The sequence below is a fragment of the Malaclemys terrapin genome, chromosome 3, assembly GCF_027887155.1.
Source record: "Malaclemys terrapin pileata isolate rMalTer1 chromosome 3, rMalTer1.hap1, whole genome shotgun sequence".
NCBI classification, from domain to species: Eukaryota; Metazoa; Chordata; order Testudines; family Emydidae; genus Malaclemys; species Malaclemys terrapin.
In genome coordinates, this window is record NC_071507.1 from 7,102,672 (window position 1) to 7,126,228 (window position 23,557).

Consider the following 23,557-nt stretch of genomic DNA (forward strand, 5'->3'; position numbering starts at 1 on the left):
GCCACAGAACATGCGAGGAGGGCTGAGCTCCCTAGAGGAAAGCGTAGCACCAGTCCGTTAGACAGGAGGCGCACCGCTGAGCCTGGCTCGGACTGGCTCCATACGCCCCTTTCAGCCACCTTTGGAAAACCGCATGGTCCTTTTTTAACAGGAGGAATTGGCCCAGAAGGATGTATGCCTAGGGGGAGGAACAGAACGAGTTAGCACTGCTAACGAGTTTCCCCCGCCCACCCATTTGACTCCATACCCTGGAGGAGCTGCTTAATTTGAAACTCTGGGCCCCTTTATAGTCTAAGCTTTGCCAGACAAGTAACTGCTTCTCTTCCTGTGGTTACTTCATTAGCGGCGCTCTACCAGGATAAGGCACTTTGCCCATTTTTAGCCTGGTGCTCAGCTCTCCAGAACGAGAGGGAGGCCAGGTTTGCTCTGACAAGTGGGTGACAGGCTCCTCTTTTAATGATGCTAGGAGCCGGTCTTTCATTTCCTTGCTCCGGGGTAGTATCAGCGCTACTAGCGTGTGTAGTGCAGCCTTGGGCCCTGTCTGACCGGCTCCCTCGAAAGGGGCTGTTTTCATGATGCGAGGCTGTTGCAGGTTAACTAGGATGACCAGATGTCCCGATTTTATAGGGACAGTCCTGATATTTGGGGCTTTTTCTTATATAGGTTCCTTTTATCCCCCACCCCCTGTCCTGATTTCTCACACTTGCTATCTGGTCAGCCTAAGGTTAACTCCACCCCATAACCACTGGAACAGGGTCTGTCCTAACTTTTGTGCCGGGGGTGAATCCGCCAGGAACTGGTCCCCGCTTCAATCCACTCTGACCCATTTTGATTGCAACCTGAAATGTTAGCTATTGTAAAAGACAAGGACAGGCTCAGGGTTGTTGGGCCTAAACATTGACCTGCCTTGACAGTCACGGTCTGCTAAAGGAGTTAGCTCACGGATTCTGCAGTTGGCCCATTAGTACTCCAGCAGAAAATGGACCAAGCAGTAGGAGGTGCCCATTACCCGATCAGCAGCACAACTCAAACCCTGCAGTCACCTGGTTACTTCAGTTTAACCAAATAAGGTGACATCATATATCTGTTGCTGTCTGACTTGCTTCCCAAGCATCCCATGGTAACCAAGGTGATGCACGTGTCCTAGGAGGAGAGAAGGCCTCGCACGCAGTGACCATAGCGGGCTGTTCTGCCCTAACTACTTGACTTCGTAGCAATGCTACGGGTGCAGACCGGATCCAGTAGCTACACAAAACTGATCCCCAACACAGACAGGTGGAGCAGGGTTTGCTCTTCTTGAAATCTACCCAGAGATCTTCCCACACCCCTTCTATTCACTTCCTTTCAACCGACACGCACAAAAGGTTAACTGGCCTAGAAGTGGGAAAAAAAAATTTCCCTATGGGGGAGATGGCTAACCAGCATTCAAGGAAGGTAGGAAGAAAGCAGAGGCATCGGTTTCTCCAGTGACGGAATTTCCCAAGCCAGCACTAGAAACTTAATAGCGCAACTTTCTTTAGCTTAGCTGCTGCTAGACTTACCATAACGAATGCCTGACATATATATTTTTAATGCCGTACTCCCACCCTCCCATGGGAAGTCCTTGTGACTTTCTTACAAACAAATTCTGCAACAGGGAAAAAAAATGGGTTTTAAAAAAAAAAAAAAAAAAATCAAAGGCATGGTTTGAATATTTCCGGTTGGACTGTAAAGAACTGTCACGATGCATTCAGTTTAAGATTGAAGAGATTTGAGCTTGCCCCTCTGAATAACATTCAGTCTTGCTTCTTTGAATAATTCAGCATAACTACCTTCCAGAGTTTAGATCAAGTGATGGTAATGAAGTGCCTTGAAGACCATAATAGCAGGAGAAACTGTCACGAGCAAAATCACAAGAACAGTCTTCTTAAAATCAAGTCCTTTCACAGTACCCACTCCATAAATAGAACAGAGGTTGGGAAGGAGTGGGAGGAAAAGATGGTTACCTTGTCAAAACCCTTTGCAGCTAATTTTAGTCCAAGCTCGTCATTAATGCCATCCACTGCTGTAACGTCCTTATCGCCCATCGGCTCAGACACAAACGCTTTGAACTTCTGGGTTCTGGTCGCCATGATCTGCAACAGCAGCAGCGGGAGGGTGGGAAGGAGGCAAAGAATAATCAAAGGCCAATGCTGATATCACACCTATCAGAGTCATCCAGGAAGACCAACACTCCCACAGCACAAGCGTTCCCCTAAGCATCCCTCCCTTGTTTTAATCCCAAAGTAGTTATCCACGTTCCATACAAATCCGACTTCCCCTACCTCCCTGCTTTGATGGTTGAAGCTTATTAACGCCAGAAGTAAATAACCATGAACCTGAGGTTAGAGAGTTGGATACTAAAGGTGCATTGTTTCAAGGTTCCTGCATGAATAGTTGGCGTGTCCCTCATTTGGGTCCTTTAGCACCCTGCATTTTGGCAGCAGCAGTGCACAAGGAATGCCTCAAACAGCTCCCAGATAAGGCCCTTGCTCCCTGTTGACTGAGCAATTTTTGTCCTGTATAAACTTCATTTTCTATCCCATTTAAAAAAACAAAAAGACTCTAGTTTACCCCTAACTTGATATCTAACTTGTAATAACGTATTTGCTGCTTCTTCCGGCTCAGCGGCACTTCTGAAAAATCAGGCTGACACCTGAGCATCAAGGCATCCAAAGTCAGGGGCCACTTTTGAGACTTTTTGCTTCTGTCTACACTGGGAAAACCAGCGCACGTTTTCCAGCCACGCTGCAGTTGCATTGTTGCCACCCACAGCGTAGACGGGGCTTATGCATTTATACCGCCCAGTCGTGACAAGCTGCTCAGAGGCCGGTAGCATCAGCGGAGCTGCAGCGCTGCTGATAAAGCGGGTACTGAGTTCCCCCGTGTGCAGGCGAGCTCAGCGTCTAACAAGCTGCGTGACCCCACAGAGAAGAGTAGCAGAGTCCTGGCCCATCCTGCACCACAGGACAGAACCCATGGCTCAGCTGGTTAGCTCGTTCCTGCTGCCAATTCCAGCGTAGCACCAGCGTCCCTGCTTGTCAGTCCCTTCGCCTGCCCAGCTGGTCTGATGGAGACGCCATCTGCAGAAAGGGGACGGCGGCGAAAACAAGCCAAATAGGCTGGGGCCACTTCTCTACCGTCTCACAGACCTTGGGCTTTAGAGGCCTTGATGGAGAAGCGGCAGCAGTGGGTGCTTCCCAGGCCCAAACTTCAGGTTTGTGACTACACCTCCCTCCCCACCATGGCCTGGGCTGGAGACGCCCTGGCGGACCTCAACTGCCACAGGCTTCTGGAACCCCTGTCCCTATGACATCACTGCCCCCTGCCCCGGGAAGAGGCCCGTTGCTCGGCCTGGGTTTTAGCTGCCTGCAGTTTCTCCATTGAGAGAGTCCTGATCGCAGCCGGTGGGCGTTGGGCAGGAAAAGTGGCTGCGGGCCCCAGGGCAAGCGCTCGGCGGCTAGGAACACTCCTGCAGTTATAAATATTGGACAGTGCAGTGCAATAGAAATCAAACCCATCAATACAGCGAATGCAGGTTATACCACGGCCCTACCCACACACAGGGGATATTTTCAAGTAACAAGTAGAGGGTTTTAGCCCATCTCCCCCTATTCATTCGTGCATCAGGGCCTGACTTGCAGAATCCCTGAGCATCGCCGGCAGTGGGGGCTCAGCGCTTCAGAAGCTCAGGCACGTTTCCAGCTAGGCTCAGCAACTGCAGGAAGGGCTGATTGAGGTGCTTAACTGGCAACCTCTCAACAATCAGTGCTCAGAGTGCTCTGCTCCCAGTGCCACGCCACCCTCTCTTCCGAGCAGTGGGAGCTTGAGCTCTGCAGAGGCAAGGGCTCGCTCCTGCACGTAGTCACTCCCATTGACCTCACATGCAAGGCCAGGCCCAAACACCACCTGCCATAGGATTGATGGGGCATGTGGCAGCGAGGGGTGGGGAATAAGGGAGAAAGAAGGTTGCCATGTCTCCTTTTCTCAGACGAGCACCCTACCCTTGGGCTTCTCCGCCACCTTCTTGATTTCAGTGCCGGGAGGTGGAAGCTCAAGGACTCGTGTGGAGTGGCGGGTACTCGCGGGAAGGCAAAGAGAAGGGTGTTGGACTGTCCCAGGCATGGGGTGGAGAGGATCTGGAGGGACTTGTGGACAGGGGGTGATGATAGTATGGAGGTGGCATCTCCTTCCATCTAAGACAGCCTGTGTGGGAAGGGACCCAGGCATGATCTGTTCACAGCCCTCAGCAGGAAATCTGCTGCAAAGACAACGGAGGAGGCCCCAGCTGTATTAGCCCTCTACTCACTGAAACCCTTTCCCCACTGCCTGGAGGGGTCTGTCTTCATGTCTATGCTACAGTCACACTGGCAGGGAGTTGGGGGAGTAGAGACCTCTCCAGACCACGGTTGGTTCCACACTGAGCAAGGCAGCCCCCTCCAGACACAGAGTCAGAGGAAGATTTACAAGGGAGAATTCGCAGGGTTTTCGCTCCAGATTGTGCCATAGGAGGACATGATCTGCCCTATGATTGTTGCCTGGCACAGTTTCAGCACAACAGACATGGTGCAGTTTCTAAAGATGGGAGCCACATAGACATTCAAGGTTATAATTAAACCAATAGTCCTAAAAACCCTGGATAGGTGCACCACCCACCAGCATGAGTAGACACAAGGAGCCAGTTATCTGATACCACTCCTAATCTACCATCACAACACCCTATGCCACACATAACTGCAACCGGTAGAAGTTTCCACTGCCCTTATAAACCACTCACTTCTTAAACCAAAAAGCACAAACCACTTGCAAAACACACCAGGAGCCAGAGAGCAGAAGGAACAGCCAGCAAGCAAGGAAATAGCAAAAAGCCAAGGCTCCTGCTTTTATAAGGGGCAGGGGAGGTGGCTGGCTACAGGAGCTCAAAAGGGACAAACTAGGGAAGTGCACTAGGCTATACCTCTCAACTCCTTGTGCATTGTGCCTATAGCATTATATAGCCTCCTAGGTAACGTATCTGTCTTTCTCTGACTAAAATAGAGCCTTCAAATCCTACAAGAGTTGCTTGTATTAAAATTTCTGCTAAGTTTTATTAATGATTATAGCAACAGAGGATCCTGTGGCACCTTTGAGACTAACAGAAGTACTGGGAGCATAAGCTTTCGTGGGTAAGAACCTCACTTCTTCAGATGCAAGTAATGGAAATCTCCAGAGGCAGGTATATATCAGTGTGGAGATAACGAGGTTAGTTCAATCAGGGAGGGTGAGGTGCTCTGCTAGCAGTTGAGGTGTGAACACCAAGGGAGGAGAAACTGTTTCTGTAGTTGGATAGCCATTCACAGTCTTTGTTTAATCCTGATCTGATGGTGTCAAATTTGCAAATGAACTGGAGCTCAGCAGTTTCTCTTTGGAGTCTGGTCCTGAAGTTTTTTTGCTGTAAGATGGCAACCTTTACATCTGCTATTGTGTGGCCAGGGAGGTTGAAGTGTTCTCCTACAGGTTTTTGTAGATTGCCATTCCTGATATCTGACTTGTGTCCATTTATCACTACGCATTGCTGGCATATTATAAACTGGATAGTCACTACGCAAGAGGATAAATGGACACAAGTCAGATATCAGGAATGGCAATCTACAAAAACCTGTAGGAGAACACTTCAACCTCCCTGGCCACACAATAGCAGATGTAAAGGTTGCCATCTTACAGCAAAAAAACTTCAGGACCAGACTCCAAAGAGAAACTGCTGAGCTCCAGTTCATTTGCAAATTTGACACCATCAGATCAGGATTAAACAAAGACTGTGAATGGCTATCCAACTACAGAAACAGTTTCTCCTCCCTTGGTGTTCACACCTCAACTGCTAGCAGAGCACCTCACCCTCCCTGATTGAACTAACCTCGTTATCTCCACACTGATATATACCTGCCTCTGGAGATTTCCATTACTTGCATCTGAAGAAGTGAGGTTCTTACCCACGAAAGCTTATGCTCCCAGTACTTCTGTTAGTCTCAAAGGTGCCACAGGACCCTCTGTTGCTTTTTACAGATTCAGACTAACACGGCTACCCCTCTGATTAATGATTATGTATTTTATTTGTGCATTTCTATAGCAGCCAAATCATGGTCAGTGCTATACAATCCCACCGAAAGATCCCATGCCCCAAACAGGTCACACTCTAAAACCTTTATTCCATGAATGCCCCTAGAGATTTTTCCCATAGCAAAACACAAGGCTTGTAAGACATGCTCCAATGTTAGAAAAGAAATGCCGAGCGGCTAAATTGGAGGGGAATGCTGCTTTGGGTGTGACTAATGTGGGGTGGGCCTGGCGGGCGTGGCCCTTATCCCACAACGAAATCTATTTGAGCAAAAACCCTGCATCCCCATGGAGCCTTGCTCATTGCAAGCGCAGGCCTAAAAGTACCTCACTGAGACGTGCATGATTTTAAGTAAACTAATAAATCAAGTGGAGAGATCTGGAAATGCACCAGCACTAAGCAACAGGGCTTGCCAAAGCCTCCCTAGCTAGCAGCCAGAGACTTGAGGCTATAAAATAACTTATCCTGTTTTAACCTCATCATTGTACAAAGCTTTATTTATTTACTCACCTGATTCTATTCCTTCTTCCTTCCCTCCCCAGCTGGGTGGCTTGGTTGGAAACACAAAGTAACAGCCGCCTCCAATGCAGATGTTGATCAGTCAACAGGGGCCGCTTTGAGCATAGAGGTGGAATTGTGTGGTTGATGACTATGCTATGCTGATGGAATAATCTCTGGTGTATGTCAGGGGCGAGGGGGGGGAGTTCATTCCCTGGTGTGTCTTCCTGAATTACATCTGGATCAAAGTTATAGGGTGAACTTTTAGCTGCTCGCTTGCTCATTAATTAAGGGGACTCCAGAAGTCCCCCCATGTAGTGCAGCATTCCAGGGAGCGTAGCCACCCTTCCCCCCTGCCGCAGTATCAGACAGTTGGGGGCAGCAGTGGGAGTTGCAGCCGCATCCTGTATGGATCCTTCATCTGCAAGATGGATCCGCTTGTCTGTTCAAAGGACCACTACAAACGGCCCATAGGACTGAGATGGAAAGAAAGCTGGGCTCAGCGGGTCAGTGTCCCTGGAGCCCTGTGGGCAGAGCCACCACTGATGGAGGCATAGCAGGATTGCTGGCCACGATCCTGCCATGATCCAGTGCATAGGCCCCAGGGTCCACACAGGTGCAGGGATCTGCTTGCACTAATGGGCCCTAACCTTTCATTGCCTTCTCACGCACCGTCTGATGCCGCCGGCTCAGGTGCACTGGTTCTAATGATTGGATCTGACATCCCTGCAAGAAGGTTTATTTCTACCCTTCACATTTCCTAATTAACAATGTGCGCCCAGCTCTGACTCCTTTCATTTCACCCTCAGATGCAGCAAACCTTCCCTTCGTGCCATCACCTTGGGCAGCTGTCACCGGGTCGCTGCGACATGGCATCAAACAGTTACTTGGTTACGTACCAGGGTTGGTACATGTGCCCACTCTTTCAGGGGTCTGGCTGTGAACTTTCAGCACCGCTTTTACCACGGAGAAATATTTCCAATACACTTCCCTTTCGCTCTCCTCGTTTGATTAAGCTTCGGCGCTGCATGACTTCACAGATCAGGGCCGTTCTCCGGTCGGCTAGGTCTGTTTTCACAGGCCCAGCGCTGAATTCTCTTCACTCGACATTGCTTTCTTGGCTACAAGAGGACAGGAACAAACATTGCAGGTTGGCAGCAGAGCCAGCCTTAAACAGCGTGGGCCCCTCAGGCCCAGATCCTCACAGGGATATAGGCACCTTGGTTTTGATGGGAGGATCTGGCCTGACTCCTTGGAGCCAGCACAGATTCACAATTGATCGGATTTCCTCCTCTGGCTGGACCAGAGAGGGAGTGAGCTCACCATCAGTTTACCCCATCAGCCGGAAGGCTGGTGAGGCACAGATACCCCCTCCACCTCTCTAGCTTGGAGCACCAAAGTTTGTAGTGCGTGCCCTGGTCCAGCTTGTCCCAGTTAAATCTAACTCTGGGGGTAGTTAACATGAGTGTCACTGGAGAAATAGAGCCATATAAAGAGAATCTTCCCCCTTTCCCTACACCCTCAAAAGGTTTTCTACTTAAGCTGCTTGGGATAGGGACCATCTTTTTGTTCTGTGTTTGCACAGCACAATGGGGTCTTGGTTCATGACTGGGGCTCCCAGGTGCTACCACAATACAAATGAATAACAGTAATAATAATCATTAATAACTGCCTCACAGTATCAGACCAGGGGGCCATCTACTACAAATTGCTTCAAGGAAGGTACAAGAAATCCTGCAGGAAATAGTAATGGGATAATCTGCCCCCAAAGAAAGTTTCCTCCTGACTTCCATTAGTTAGAGGTTGATTTAAGCCCTGAAGCATGTGGGTTTATAGTCCTTCCAAAACTCTTGAGTTTTTTTGGTTATGTATTATTATAACCCTAGATATTCTTTGTAATCAAATAATAATAATAATTAATATAGCTTATCAAGTGCTTTTCATCCACAGATCTCAAAGTGTTTCATGAAAGAGGTCAGTAACATTCTCACTATTTTACAGATGGGGAAACTGAGGCATGGGGAGGGGATGTGACTTGCCTAAGGTCACCTAGAAGGCCAATGTTAGAGCTGGAAACAGAACCCAGCTCTTCTGAGTCTCAGTCCAGTGCTCTATCCACTAGTCAACACTGTCTCTCCAATTCCTTTTCTGTCCCCTACTATGCTCTTGGTTTCAATGATATCTTGTGGCAATGTTGTGCATCGTGTGAAAAAGTATTTCCTTCTGGCACCAATCAATGTTTTCTGGGACTGCCCACTGTTGGGAAAATGTTATCACTGTTATGGGTGACTAGTCTGATAACAGAGAGTGACGAGAAACACTTGGTAGGATGTATTTGTCCAAACCAATAAAGAAAGTAAAAAATCAAATGAAAATTCAGTTCATACAAGTTACCATCCTGGGGTGGCTGATGGGATGTATAGGTCACAAGTGCCAAGAGAGCAGGGGAAAGGTTCCTGCAGGCCTAGCAGGTGGGCTCAGTTAAACTTGTGGCCAGGGGCATGGGCATTAAATTAAACCTGGGAATTCCTGAGGTTGAGAGGATGTTATGTGGGATGAACTAGTTGTGAACCACAAAGGGAGAAAATCAATCTCACCTTGTGACCCTCCAGTAAAGGCATTTCTTAAAGGGACAGCATCCAGTGGTGGGAGTCTTCCACAAGATGCAGCTTTCTCTGCAGTGTCCTCAAGGCAATGGGCCTGATCCTCCCCGCTGGTATAAATCAGCTAGTCCCTTGATGCTCCACCGGCGCTACCCTGATTTACCCCAGCTGAGGACTTGCCAGGTCTCCATGAGGCCAGCTTTGGAACAGCCCTGATTGCAACAGTTCTGTGGCTGTTGCAATCAATCAGTGGCAGCAGAGATTCAGGGCAGATCATTGAGAGTCTGGCTTCTAGACAAATAACGTGCAAGCTAATAGGAACTAATGTGCCAAAGACAATTAGCACAATCAAGCAAGAGTGCTGTGCTCTGAGAGCAGGGAAATGTAATTGACAGGGGCAGCCAGAGGCTTAGGATGTGATTTCCCAGAATACCCCAGGAGATAAAGACCCTGAAGAAGAAAGGAAACGGAGATAAGAAGCAATATGGGGCTAGACCAGGGGTCTCAAACTCAAATGACCACGAGGGCCACATGAGGACTAGTACATTGGCCGAGGGCCGCATTACTGACACCTCCCCCCGCCACCCTTGGCCCCGCTCCCACTCCACCCCTTCCATGAGGCCCTGCCCCCATTCCAACCCCTTCCCTGAAATCCCCACCCCAACTCTGCTCCCTTCCTGCCCCCAGGGAGAGCAGGAGGGGTGTGGGGCTCAGGGCAGGGAGTTGGGGTGTGGGGTGTAGGAGAGGTGTGGGGTACAGCAGGGGGTTGGGCTGCAGGAGAGGTGTGGGGGGCGGGCTCCGGCCTGACACGCACTGGGGGCAGGACAGGCCACCTGCCTGCCTGTCCCCGCACCGTTCCGGGAAGTGGCCGGAACCTGGGGGAGGAGGGGCACAGGGGTGTGTGTGTTGCTGTTGCTTCAGGCACCGCCCCCAGCAACTCCCATTGGCCGGGAACGGGGAACTGCGGCCAATGGGAGCTGCTGGGGGCGCTGCCTGAAGCAAGAGCAACACACAGAGCTCTGTGCCCCCCCTTCCCCACGTTCCGGCTGCTTCCCGGAGCGGCAGGGGGCAGGGCAGGCAGGGAACCTGCCCTTCCCCCGGTGCGCGTTGGGATGGAGCCGTTGGGGGGGGGGGGCGCGAGGAGCTCGCGGGCCGCAGAAAACAACCCCACGGGCCGAATGCGGCCTGCGGGCCGCGTGTTTGAGACCCTTGGGCTAGACAAAACCAGGGAAATGTTAAATGTAACAATGTAAAAACAATCCCACTGTGGGAGCTTTCTGTACTGGAACTGGGGTATGGACTATCTCCGGCCTGCCACAGATCAAAAGCCATGTGACAATGGGAAACCTTCTGCCCGAGCCACTGCAAGAAGCGGATTGAGGGGTGGTTCAGTGGAGAACTCCAGCCCTGCCATGCTGTGAGTGGTGTTTTATAGATGAGTTGTAAATCAGAGGCCTTGACAACTTCTTGCTAATACAGATCCCCGGGGCATTTTTGTTATGCAAAATCAGGAGGTGTCCTGGCAGAATGCTAGGGGAGTATACGCTACCTAGGTACAGCGCCTCCTCTGGGGCCAGCTGACCAAGGTATTCTTTACTTTCTACTGTGCACAGTCATACGGTGTTGCTGCTTGGTACTTAAGGGGAGGTTGCTTTGCAGTGTTGAGTGAAGAGATGCTTATGCATAGAGATCCCCTTACATCTGTGCTATCAATGGGCTGCACAGGTGCAGTTGGGCTTAGAATGTGACCCACGGTTTGGAAATCAATTTGTACAGCAATTTCTGTAGCTGAAGGGCACTAGGTAAATTCTAGGGTTGCCACCCGTCCAGTTTTCACCTGGACAGTCTGGGTTTCAGCTTGTATGTCTGGGTACCATTTGACAAGTCCTGATGTCCAGTTTTTTTTGATCTGGGGGAAGAGATGGTGAAGGGGGCGGGGCTTGGGAGAAGAGACAGAGAAGGGGGTGGGGCCCCAAGGGAAGAGGCAAAGCGGGGGAAGAGGCGGAGTGGGGGGGGGCTTGGAGGAAGAGGCGGGGCTGGGGGTGGGGCCTTGTGGGTTCAGTCACCAGCAATTAGAAAGGTGGCAACTCTAATAAATTCACCCATTATTATTACTTTGCAAAACTGGGGGAATATTCAGGGCAGAAGGATTTAACTATTTGCAATCCACTAACATTAATGGGAGACATGCAGCTAAATCACTTGACACTGTACTGGATGTGTGTTGTGATGAGTTTTATTAATATTTGCATTATCGTAGCCCCTAGGGGTACTAGACACCGTACAAAATAAGAGGCAGCCCATACTCCCAAGAGCTTACAGTCTGACCCGAAGTACCATGCCCGCCTCACAGGGCGGGAAGTGAGGGACACGCAGGTTAAGTGACTTGCCCAAGATCACACAGGAATTTTAAGAAGCAGAAATTGAATCCAGCCCACTTTCATTCCAATCCAATGGGCTAAACGTAAGACCTGCCTTTCTCTCCACCTTCTTTCTTTATGATTACAGCCTGTTCACATGATGCACTTGGAGTGCCTTTTAGTTGATTCATTTAATCAGTTTGTTTAGACCAGTGCCCTTTTTGTGTGTTGGTGGGGAGTGGCGGGAGGGGGGGGAGGAAGGAGGGGAGAGCACCCCAGTCCTATAAGACCCTGGCACCACGCCTGGCTGAGTATCCAGGAAAAACGTGAAAGCCCCGGAGTCTCTCGCAGGCGCTGAGAATAGAGCGACTATTTTGGGATGCCATGCAGAAGTAGCATTACCATAATAAGCAGAAAGTGCTCTTGATTAGCATATTTTTTTCACTTCTTTCATCACATCTGTTAGCGCAAAACAGTCACTCATTCTCATCTCCGCCGTGGCGAGATGTACCAGGCGATCAACGAGACCCATTGACCTTTGACAGCCCCTCTTCAATAGCAGGGCTTGTTTTCTGTGCACCAGCGGAAAGACGTCTGGCCAGATCCTCAGTGGGTGTAAATCAGCGTAAGTCCACTGAGGATTTACATCAACTGAGGATTTAGCCCCAAAAATTCAACAACATTTTAAAATTATTTTGCTTCCCCACGCGCTTCCCTGCCATCTTGATGTTGATTCCACGAAAATATTGAATTTTAATCTCACTGGGACAGGGACAGTCTCTCACGCTGTGTCCGAACAGCACCTACTGCACCTCTCATTGCTCCTGTAAAACAAATGATAGCAATAGGACATTTATGGATGTAGCCTTCAACTACCTATTTTCCTCTTCTTCCTTCTGTTATCAAAATTGCTTTTCCTCTCTTTGATCTCAGACAGTAAATGCCCTCGGGAGCGAATCCAGTTACGAGACTGTACGCTAACAGTTCTGTCTCTGACCTTACACTAGTAAGATGCGACAGCATTGATTGGAGATGTATGTCACGGTCCTTAGACCAGTCTGGTTCCTGCCTGAAGGTTTAACCGAACATTTAGTCAGAAGTGCAGTTTTTCAATCCCGTCACTCTCTAAGTACTTGATCCAATGCCCTGGTGCTACCGCTGCTGGAGTATTGTGTCCAGTTCTGGCGCCCACAGTTCAAGAAGGGTGTTGATAAATTGGAGAGGGTTCAGAGAAGAGCCATGGAATGATTAAAGGATTAGAAAACCTGCCGTATAGGGATAGACCCAGGAGCTCAATCTAGCTTAACCAAGAGAAGGTTCAGGGGTGACTTGATCACAGCCTGTAAGTATCTACATGGGGAACAGATATTTGATAATGGGCTCTTCAGTCTAGCAGCGAAAGATCTAACACGATCCAATGGCTGGAAGCTGAAGCTAGACAAATTCAGACTGGAAATAACACACAAAGGTTTAATAGGGTAATTAACCATTGGAACAATTTACCAAGGGTCGTGGTGGATTCTCCATCACTGATCATTTTAAAATCAAGATTGGATGTTCTTCTACATGATCTGTTCTAGTAACGCAGTTCTCTGGCCTTCTGGCCTTGGAATCTGTGAATCTATGAATGCCTATTGGAGTCACTTACTGGCTTCAGTGGGCTTTGGATCAGGCCCTAACTCAGTAGTTGCTAGTTGTTCCTGTCCTGCAGTCGGGGTGGCACAGGAGCCGGCTATGCCAGGACTGCTGCCACGCACCAAGGGAATCCCAGCTGGCTGGATCTGCCTGCCTTCCACTGCCTTTTGCGGCAGCGCAAAGGGGCTGGCGTGGGGCTCGGGACTCAGCCCAGCAAATCACATTTGTACAAATGTTTTTAGTAGGAAGTAGAGCAGTGAAATCCTAGATACTTTCACCCCAAACATACCCCTTCTGGCCCCCACACCTTGAAATCAGCCTCACTAGTGGTGGCTTTATCCCTCGCTGATAACTCTGCTTCTGAAGGGACAATGTTCTTTGCCAATTGGGAGGCACCAGAGGGAGGGTGTTTCTCAAGGGAAGATATTCCCAGACCTCTCCAGCTGGGTGCCATGCTTACAAACTCCCTTCTGCAACGGGCTCACTGCACATTACTGGCTTTGAACACAGGGGTAGAGTCCGAGAGAAAGGATTACGAAGGGAGGGGGCGTCATTAACATCACATGTGGAACGAGTGATGAGGGGTAATGTGACCCTCAGCAGTGCTAGACTGGAATCCGCTCCTGGGGCAAAGGTTAGGGGCTACCCCAGTATGGGAAAAGACTTAGGGGTAGCAGGGACGGACTTGTAGTCCCTTAAGAGGTGACCTAGAGAAAAGCAGAGAAGAATCACACTGGCTTGACGGTCTGCGGCCAGTGCTCCTGACGACGCTCAGATATTTGGGTGCTCCTCTCACTTTGGCAGCACCTTTGGGTGCTCCTCATCACTTTGGTCGTCTTGCAATCTGCCGTTGCTTCAGGGAATCATGCCCGTCCGTGAATGGAGCTGGGCTGGCAGGAGATGCTGACTTTGTGATGGCACCATGTCTTTGGAAGGCAGGACCTCGGAGGGCATCTGATTCATGCCAGGTCTATGCAAGACAGTTAAGCCGACCCAGCTACGTCGCTCAGGGGGGTGAAAAATCCACCCCCGAGCGATGTAGTTAAACCGACCCAACCCCCAGTGGAGAATTCTCCCATTGCCCTAGAGCTGCCTCTCCTGGAGGTGGATTAACTCCCCGCCTCCCGTGAGCAGCTGCAGTGTTTCTAGTGAAGACGTAGCCTGAGAATCAGGAGACGGACGGAGGTTCTATCCCCAGCTCTACCACTGACCTGGGGTGTGATACTGGGCCAGCCGCTTCCCTCTCCCCGTTCGTTTGCTTCATCTCTTTAGATGGGGAGTTCTCTGGGGTAGGGGCTCTCTTCCTCTGTGTTTGGAGGGGTTCTGATCTTGGATGAGCACTCTAGGTGCTTCTAGCATATAAATAGTCCGAATGGGTGTGTGGTCCTTATAGGAATGATCTATGTAGTTACCACAGGTATCGTCAATCGCACATTTAATTGGTACTCATAAGTGGTATATATTTGCACAAAGGCTTATCAGTACATGCAGTAATTGTAAATAACAGGGCTATGACCCTGCTGAGGACTGTCTGTGAAATGTAAAAACCATAAGAGTGACCCTAGTTGTTTCTGACTATCACCAGCACCAACGCAGAGAATTTGAACTGCACATGCCAAGTTGGAGGTATTATTTAAAAGTGTATGGTGACATGAGACTCACTTTTCATGGCCAATTGCTGCAGCTTTGCACCAGTTCAAACAATTACTTCTGGCCAGAACTGAAATAGTGTTGATGGTCTCATCCCACTTTCTAGTTGTCTACATATAAAAACCGCATCAGAATACGATGTGATTGACAGCATCTACTCGGGACCAGAAGAGAAAAAGTGGTTTAGGTCTGGGATGAGATCAGGAGTGAATTTCTCATGAAAAGGCAGGGGGAGGAAGGGAAAGGAGAAGAGTTGGACCCTTTCAAATCTGCAGCCTAGTTGCAAGGTGCGATTTCAACCAGAAAAACTGTACAGCAGTTGGAAACATCTAAATAAAAAAGTCTAGTAAACTATTTAACAGGACAAAACGCAAGAGAAAAAGGACACTTGAAGAAATGGAAATAATGCAAATTTGAAACTGATCAAAGGCAATGCTTTTCATACAATGCACAATTAGTCTGTGGAACTCATTGCCCCAAGATATCATGGAGTCCAAGAGTTTAGCAGGATTCAGAAAGGGATAGGACATGGGTAACAGGAATATCCAGAGTTATCACAGGAAATAGGGAAAAAATAAGGACGTTTTGGAAGGGATATAAATAGACTTGGAAAGATTAGATTTTTATCGGTAAATGTTGATGGATGTCAATTTCACCGTAGACACATAAACCAATGAAACAATATTTCCCTCTATAATAATCAAAATGTATGGACAGGTAAAAGTAAGAAAACTGTTGCTTGCGAACGTATTGGAATTTGATTTAAGGATATTTACTTTGTCAACGTCACATGCCAGAATAATCATCTGTGTTTGAACGGTTATAAAGCTTTAACTTTTGGAATCCCAGCGTCTACTGTCGTTAAATAATTATTGCCCTAGAGCCCCTTCCCCCCCACCCCATCGTCTAACCCAGCATAAGTTTGCGCAATTGTGAAAATGTAAATTGATAAAAACGGGGGGAGGGAGGGAAGCTTAAAAATAAACATTGATATTATCCATCAAAATGATAAAAGAAATGAATCAATCAAATTCTGGCCACGTGTAGCTAGAAATGCCCTCCCACCAGAAACACTGAAGAGTACATCTCTCCTGGTGCTGGAGGGGTGAATTGCAGCCTGGGCGGATGTATGCATGCTAACTCGCATTGAGTTACTGAACTAAAATGTAGCAGTGGAGCCCTGAGGTGTGAGTGGCAGAAGGGTAGCTGCTGAGTTAGTGTCTAGGGTCCAGGCTGCGATTGTGCTCAGGGTGACTAACCCATCCTGCTGCCAATGCCACGGCGTATGCTGCTATTTAGAGCAGCTAGCGTGAGCCCAGCTAGCGTGCACATGTCTACTGGAGCTCCAGCTCGAGGGTAGATGTAGCCTGAGAGAAGATTAGCAGACAATGGAAGGAGAAAGGGTAACGGAGGACATGGGCTACTGGGGGGGAGGGGCAGGGAGTGGGAAAGTGGGGAACATTGCGGGGGCAAAGGAGGGTACAATGGTGAAAACAATCATTTCGGGGCTCACCATCATTTGTTGTCCCACACTGAAGCGCTGGGAGACTGAATGTCATGAAGGACCCCTCAGGGCGTCAGCCCACAAACCAGCATGTGAGCTGGGTCCCCTAGCCTAATGTTCCTTTTGGGCACTGCATGGGATTGTTCCCTTATGGGGAAAATGCCTTTTCTAGCCTTCCAGTGCAGCCCAGGGCACGCTCCACGCCAAGTCAATCGCATTACCAGAATTGTTTAGGGGAGCGCCTACCTCCGTCTGCCAATTTCATCTAGTAGATGCTTTGCCTTCTGCTTTGAGCATGGTTCATTTACATCGCTTTCAGTCAAATAATGAAAAACACAGTGTGCTGCTGGGAATCAAACAATGGCAGTGCTTCCTAGATAAGCCCATAGACCACCAGTGGGCCACAAAGCCATTGGCACCGTGAATGGTGGGTAGGAAAGGAAGTGGGGCCTTTTATGCCGTGCTCCACACAGCCTGGCCAAACTGGAGAATGGCTGTTGCAAAGGAATTTCCTGAGGTATCCCACTGCATCCACACAGCTGTTGCAGGAGGGGCGCTAACTTTCCGGATGTGCACGGCGGGGTGCAAGCCACATATGCAGCACAGCTGTGGGCAGCACCTGCTGTCCCTCAGGGAGCGGAAGAGCAGTGCGGAGTTGAGACCAGGAGCTCTCTCACACTGCAGGAGGTTTTGTGTCCAGCAGAGCATGTCCGCTGGAGAGCAGAGGGAGAGCGGGGCTGGAGAGCTGCAGGAGAAGAGCAATCTCCCGTGCCAGGCTGGGGATTCAAAACCTTCGGCAAATTCAGTTTTTCCACTTGGCGTCTCTGCTTCCCCTGTCTCTGCCCGCAGTGTGAACAGGCTGCCGGGGCAGTGATGCGATCCAGCTACAGTAACCCCATGCCCTTCCATTACTGCACTGTACTGCTCGGCTTGTTTTGTACCCGTGCTCTTAAAATGCCAGTCCGCTAGGGCAGGGAACCTGTTATTTGTCCGGCACAGTTCTCCTGTTGTACAGAGCCTTTGGCCCTAGGATGATAATCAGTGCCACTGCTAGCCAGCTCCTCCCCACCCTGGCTTTGCCACTAGGCCCCATTGGGGATGTAAGCAGTCTTCGACACTCCTGATTAAACACCCACCGAAATCAATGGATGGACATCGTCCCATTGACGTCCATGGACCCTTACTCAGGCTGACATTTCGCTCCTCCTAGATATTAAAGCTTATGGGCCAGAGAGTCCACTCTGCTTCCATCCGAGGAAGGGACCCAGATATCGGGGATCTGCTGGTGGGGTGCGACACGTGGGGAATTCTGGCTTTTGGGCATTACCCGTCTTCACCTCAGCCAACAGCAGCGTGTCTGTGGAGCCTCTCAAGCTTTGTGATATCAGGGACCAGCTTGCTGCCTTCCCAAACTGTGTCAGTGAGATCTCCACGACCGGCGCCAGTCCCTGCACCGGTCGTTGAGAAACACTGCTCTAGAGGAACTGAGATGTACACGTGCGTGTGCATGAGGGATGGGGCAGGACAACCAGCAGCCACTTTCCATGGCATCAGGACATGAAGAATCCCTAAATCAGATAATGCTGCTTTGGTCAGTATTACCATACACACTGTCCCCCTGAGCCGTGTGGACTTCCCTGGCTCTGAATAAAGGGTGTTGGACTCCAAGGAGCTCTTGTGATACATGCAGATCCCAGGGTATCCGAGAGGGCTCAGCCCTATGGTGGGAGAGAGGAAGGGGAAACTCCCACCATCTGATGGATTCATGCAGTGGAAACTCGCTGAGTTTCCTGTCTATTCGTAGTCCCCCGCACCCTCACACCTTCCCTCCCCCCGGCAGAGGACTGTCTAGTCTTATAGAAGAGCTGGTGGGGAATTTTTTAACAAAACATTTTTTCCCCTGAAAAAAGCTGATTCATCAAAACTGAAACTGTTCGCAGCAAAGAGCCCGTTTCCACACCTTTCCTGACTCAAAAAATGTTGGAAAAAAGTTTCCAAATTGCCAAGATGTCCTCCTTTGACATTGTCAAAATGAAAAGTGACGGGGGTTTTGGTTCAAAACAACTTTTTGTTTAGAATGTGCACTGAATTTATACCAAGAAATTGGTTTAAAAAAGAAAAGAAAGTAAAAAAGGGTCAGATTTGTATTGAAAGGTTTCAAAATGATCAAAACCAAACACGTCACAAGACCGGAACTGAAATTTGGTTTGGTTTGTCGCCTTTGTGAACATTTTGAGATTTCAACTTTTCGTCCTGTTGTATGATGGGAAATTTTTTCAAAATCTCAGAATTCTCCTGGGACAGCAAAACCATTTCCCGCCCACTCCCAGTTTATAGGATTATACTAATTAGAGACGATGTATATGAAAAATAAATACATCCAGCCTCCTGGATGCACCATAGAAACCCTCACAATTTGGATTGCATAGTGTTGAAGCTAGATTTATCCATTGTGTTAAATCAGCCCCTGGCCCTAATTCTAAGGCTAATGCTGTACTATCTCTCACCATATCCCACTTGAAATTAAGTCCAATAAAGGAGTCTTTCTTCCCAGGGAATGTGACAAGGAGCAGGTCTGCAGCGTTTCACCAGCACTGAGAATGCTATATATATTAAATAATGACTTAGGGTCTTTTATTTCTTAGTTAGAATTAGGCTTCCAGACCTTTTTGTGCAGGCAGTAATTTAAGCCTTGAAAGATCCCCTTCCAAACAAGCTCTAAAGTTGCGACGGTAACTCGAATGGGGAAGATTTTGAAAAATAACGAATGACTTTTATGTGTCTCATTGAAGCACACACACAAAAATCCTACACCAGCCTTAGAGTTTTAGGTGGTGCCTGCCAAAGAAATTTTCACCCTCCCACTCCCAGAAAGTGATCACACAGGACTGAGCTGAAGACACCGTGGAGGGCCAGCGAGGTTATTCTATAGGACAGTTAACCGGCTCATTTTAGATAAGAAGGGGATGGGATAGCCAGAGGTCTGAATGTCACCACCAGGTTCCTGCTCTATGAGGCAGCACTACATGTGTGCTGGTGTTCTTGCACAGCTGCCTACATTTCCAAAAGTTGTGTTAGGGACAGCTGTCCGCACAAGCCACTAGCGTGATGGTTGGTACTTAGGCGCAGAGCCTCAAAAGGTATGTAGGCATCTCCCTCCCTTTGGCCCTGATTCAGCAAGGTTCTTAAGCATATGCCTAACTTTAAACACGTGAGGAGTCCCATTGGCTTCTGTAGAAAAACTTATGTGCTTAAAGATACACAAGTGCTCAAGTGCCTTGCTAAATCAGGCCCATGCGCCCCGATCTCAAAGCTTATGCAGAGTCAAGGGCTTTACAGGGTTAGTAGTGGAAGGTCTCACTGTATTCGAAATCACAACAGCTGGAGGGCTATGGGGGAATTTTAACACTTACACAGTATTTTGCAAACATTAATTAATTGTGACAACTCCTGGGAAGGGGCGAGTTGGGGGGTTGGGAAGTGTATCCCCATTTTTACAGAAAGGGAAATTAAAGCAGAAAGGCCAAGGCCAAATTTTAAAGTGTCCAATAATTTTGGGTGACCGACTTGGGACACCAGGGCCTGATCTTTCAGATCAGCTGGGGCTAACCAGAAAGCCCTTAAAATTGATCCTACGTGAAGCAATCTCCTTGTGAATAGATATAACTTGTGGGCAGGTCTGACAAGTCTACTTATTAAACTAATCAGGAATGTTTCACTATTTACCTTGCTCTCCCTCCTTTTGTTTGTTTTATCCACCTGCTCTCTTGGTATATACAAGACTGTAAACACTTAGAGGCAAGGCCTATCTTTTTATGATAATGTGTGCACCGTGCCTCGTACAAAAGTGATCCCCAAACAGGACCTAAAGGCGCTTATCAAATAATGTTCCAGTATTTGACCAAATTGAACATGCCACAAAGTAATGCCTGTGATCCCAAACCTTCAGTCCTTTCTAAGATCCCAGTTCTGCCATCATTTAAGCACATGCCTATCTTTCTTAAGCACTTGGACACAGCATGGTCTACTGGACAGAGCAATAGACTAGGACTAAGGAAACCTGGTTTCTATTCCCAGCTCTGGGCAAGTCACGGTCCCACTGTGCCTCAGTTTCCTCCTCTGTAAAATGTCATTAATGATACCGACCTTCTTTGTAAAGCACTTTGATATTTACTGATGAAATATAGTATATAAGAGCTAGAGATTATTAATTTAACTCAGGATTAGGTCCATTTATGTCAATGGGATTATTTGTACAAGTAAAGAAAATCACGTATTTAAATATTTGCAGGAACAAGGCCTTAGGTAATAGCCCCCTCCCCTCACTTTGAAGTTAAGGAGAGTTTTGCCTGAGTTAGGATGGCTGAATCCTGTAATCACTCCAGATTATGAATTATATACTCATTTCATTTCTTTCGAGTGGAATAGCACTTAACAACCCCAGTACAAAAAGCCCTTAGGTGCCCTAACAAGTAACTGATTTTGCAGTCATCAGCCATAACCAGATAATATTTGTAGTGCCTAGGGCACTCCAGCCAGGATCGAGGCCCCATTGTGTCAGGTGCTGTACAATTGCATAATGAGAGACAATCCCTGCCCCCAAGTGCTGACAATCTTTTATTTAATTATTTTCACTCCTGCCACCCGCACAGTTGACAGAGAAGAGGCCGGGTGCAGAGCAGAGGAGACTCCAGGATGCCCTAGTAAATCGTGTGTAACTAGTAGGTGTAACAGGGAATGCCCTTCCTTGGTGCTATTCTCCAGGTCAAAGCCTGCAGCTGGCAAACTACAACTCCCATAATTCCACTCGCCTCCAGCTGCCCCATTGGTCTCCCTGCTCATCCACTCGCAAGAGTCCTGGAGCCCTCCCTCCAGCTGTCTTCTCTCTCACTGGGCCGCCGCAGGCTTGACTGGCGGGGCTGGCACCAACCGCAGCAGGTCCATGCTGAGGGCGGGGGCGGGGTGGAGGGAAGCTTTGGGAAAGGCTCCGTGCCAGCGTAGAGGAAAAAGTGCCACGACTCCACAGAGGCGGCGGAGGGGTGTTGGGGGGCTTTGGGCATCGGACGGGGCGAGGGCAGCAGGGCGCATCACCTAGCCAGAGGCGCTGTCTCCTCCAGCCTGGGCGTTGCATTGGCAGCTGCAGAGCTTGGAAGGGGGCGTCTCGTTGCACCGGGGCGAGACAGCGAAGTCTGAGGCTCCAAGTCAGGTAGGAAACTCGAACCCCCAAAGCCATCCTCCCCTTCACCGCTGCTTGCAGCGAGGCCGGTCGCAGGGAGACTGAGCCCGGGATCTCAGCCTGCCAGCGCCAGCCTTCCGAACTCGGGGGCGCTCCGCGTTCCATGGAACCCGGGTCAGCGTTCCATGGGGTCCCCCAGCGTTCCAAAGAGTTCCTCGTCAGCGTTCCAAAGAACGCCGGGCCGGGACACCCCACAGCGGCGGCTACAGCGAAGTGGGACAGAATCAAAACTGGTGGGGCGTGTGTGTGGTGGCGCAGAGGGCAGCGATACCTCTTGGAAATCCTAGATCTAATGGGGGGACCCCTCCCCGGCTCACACTACGCGCCTACCCAGCAGCATCCCTCTCCCCCCGGTAGCGAGTGCTCCGTTTCCCCTGGGAAGCGCCGGGTGAAGTTGTGTGGCTCCGGCCACGTTCACAGCTGGAGCAGGAAAGGGTTACATGGCAGGAGCGCACACAGCTGACGTTGCTTGACTGGAAGTCTCCAGGGGATTTAAATGCCTCCTGGAAGCCTTAAGCCAGGGCTGGATAATTGCGTGGAGCCAGGGACCGGTTTGGCGTGAGATCCGCTGTGAGGCGGCTCCTGGACTGCGATCCTTTTGGAGGAGGGGGCTAGAAAGGTGGGCACTGGGGCGGCTTCAGGCTTTGCAGGGACGTCACGAACTGCGGCTTCGTGCCCCAACTCCGTGTGTACGCCTCTCCCTGGCCTGGGGCGCCGGGGGGCAGGCTGCAGGGGGAGAAGGGGATTAAAACGTGGCGGGGGAGTTTGCAGAACAATTTAAGGCGGAGTTTTCGCCTCCCGTCCCCTCCCCGGGGCGATCCGTGCCCTATCTGCCGAGCCGCCGCTCACTCCGCTTTCATAAGCGGATCGGTTTGCAGCGAGCTCGCTGGGGGGGGGGTGTCCCTTCCGGATGAATGGGACCGCGCTGTGCCAGAGGCGGTGCGGAGTGACGACGTGTTCAATCGGGGAGGAGGGGCGCTTACCACTGCCCCGGACCCAGGGCACAGCGGACGGAGCCCGCTCCATCGCCAGTGCTTGTTTCCTCCTCTGCTGTTCAGAGCCCACGTCCCCAGTCCCTTCGCTTCAGCGCTTGCGAAGCGGGGCGGGGGCGGCTAGCCATGAGCTCGGCCCGCTCCCTGAAAGTGCTCGGGGAGTCCCCGATCGCCGCCCCCGCGTGTCCCTCGCCTGCAGCCGCTGGTAACCCCTTCCACGATCGCTCGTGGGCCACTGGCTGCTGCCGGTTTCCGGATGGATTAGTGGCCGAGCTCTGGCCGCTGCTCTTCCTTGGTGCAAGCACAAGGCTGCACCAAATAAAGACCGAAGTGTTCCCTTCGGGGAAACTGAGGAACGTCTGCATTTCCCTCCGCCAGAAGCTTAACGGAGGGAGGGGTAAAGGTAATATTTGCTTAACAAACGGGTTAGCTACAGATGTGGATTGTGCTTCTGTGTAGCTTCTGTTGTAGCTGGTCTTATGAAATCCTGGAGGGGTAAACGTTTTCTCTTTATCTGGCTTAGGGTGACCAGATGTCCTGATTTTATAGAGACAGTCCTGATTTTTGGGTCTTTTTCTTATATAGGCTCCTATTACCCCACCCTCTGTCCCGATTTTTCACACTTGCTCTCTGGTCACCCTATCTGGCTTACCCAACAAGGAGTTACCCCTGGACACAGAGCTGTGGTAGCTGGGAGGCTGTCTCTGGAATAGCTTGTCCTCAGAGCTAACTTTCTCTCCCCAACTGAAACAGTCATGGCAAACTTCTAACAATCCCATCTGCTGCAAATATTTGAAACAAATTCCTTTGACCATAGTAGGAGCTGATCTGGTGAAATCCTGTAATCTGATTAAATACAGTTACAAGAGGTCACAACCATGACAGGATTTTTTTTTTAAGAGAACAAAGGCTTTCAGCTGTGTTAACCCATAAAACGAGCCATTGACTGGTGCAGAATTAAATGATA

General features: G+C 49.6%; 2 protein-coding genes across 7 annotated transcripts in view; one reads left to right on the forward strand and one right to left on the reverse strand.

Moving 5' to 3' along the window:
* Positions 1 to 22,946, reverse strand: BANF2 (BANF family member 2). Of its 4 annotated transcripts, none has more exons than XM_054022410.1 (3): positions 22,582 to 22,946; positions 1,986 to 2,114; positions 1 to 178 (listed from the first exon to the last, which is right to left on the reverse strand). In XM_054022410.1, exons 2-3 carry the CDS (start codon positions 2,109 to 2,111, stop codon positions 32 to 34), a joined length of 273 nt encoding a protein of 90 aa, XP_053878385.1. In that variant the 5' UTR covers positions 2,112 to 2,114; positions 22,582 to 22,946; the 3' UTR covers positions 1 to 31. The 4 variants fall into 4 exon arrangements, with proteins under 4 accessions (XP_053878385.1, XP_053878382.1, XP_053878384.1 ...); XM_054022407.1 differs by lacking the exon at positions 22,582 to 22,946 and adding an exon at positions 6,623 to 6,727; XM_054022409.1 differs by lacking the exon at positions 22,582 to 22,946 and adding an exon at positions 4,835 to 4,863.
* The window catches only part of RRBP1 (ribosome binding protein 1), a 55,787-nt gene continuing 53,626 nt past the window's right edge, over positions 21,397 to 23,557 (forward strand). For 2 of the 3 annotated variants that reach the window (XM_054022404.1, XM_054022406.1), the window contains exon 1: positions 21,397 to 21,568. The gene's annotated coding sequence lies outside the window, so the exon portion shown is untranslated. Of the gene's footprint in view, positions 21,569 to 22,195; positions 22,218 to 23,557 lie in introns of those variants that run through there. The other variant, XM_054022405.1, reaches the window with a different exon arrangement.

Coding starts and splice junctions, on each gene's coding strand:
- BANF2 (XM_054022410.1), bottom strand. CDS start 2,111: ATGGCGACCAGAACCCAGAAGTTCAAAGCGTTTGTGTCTGAGCCGATG. Junction 179..1,985: donor CTGCAAAGGGTTTTGACAAG/GTAACCATCTTT, acceptor TCCTCCCCCTAG/GCATACATCCTTCTGGGCCA.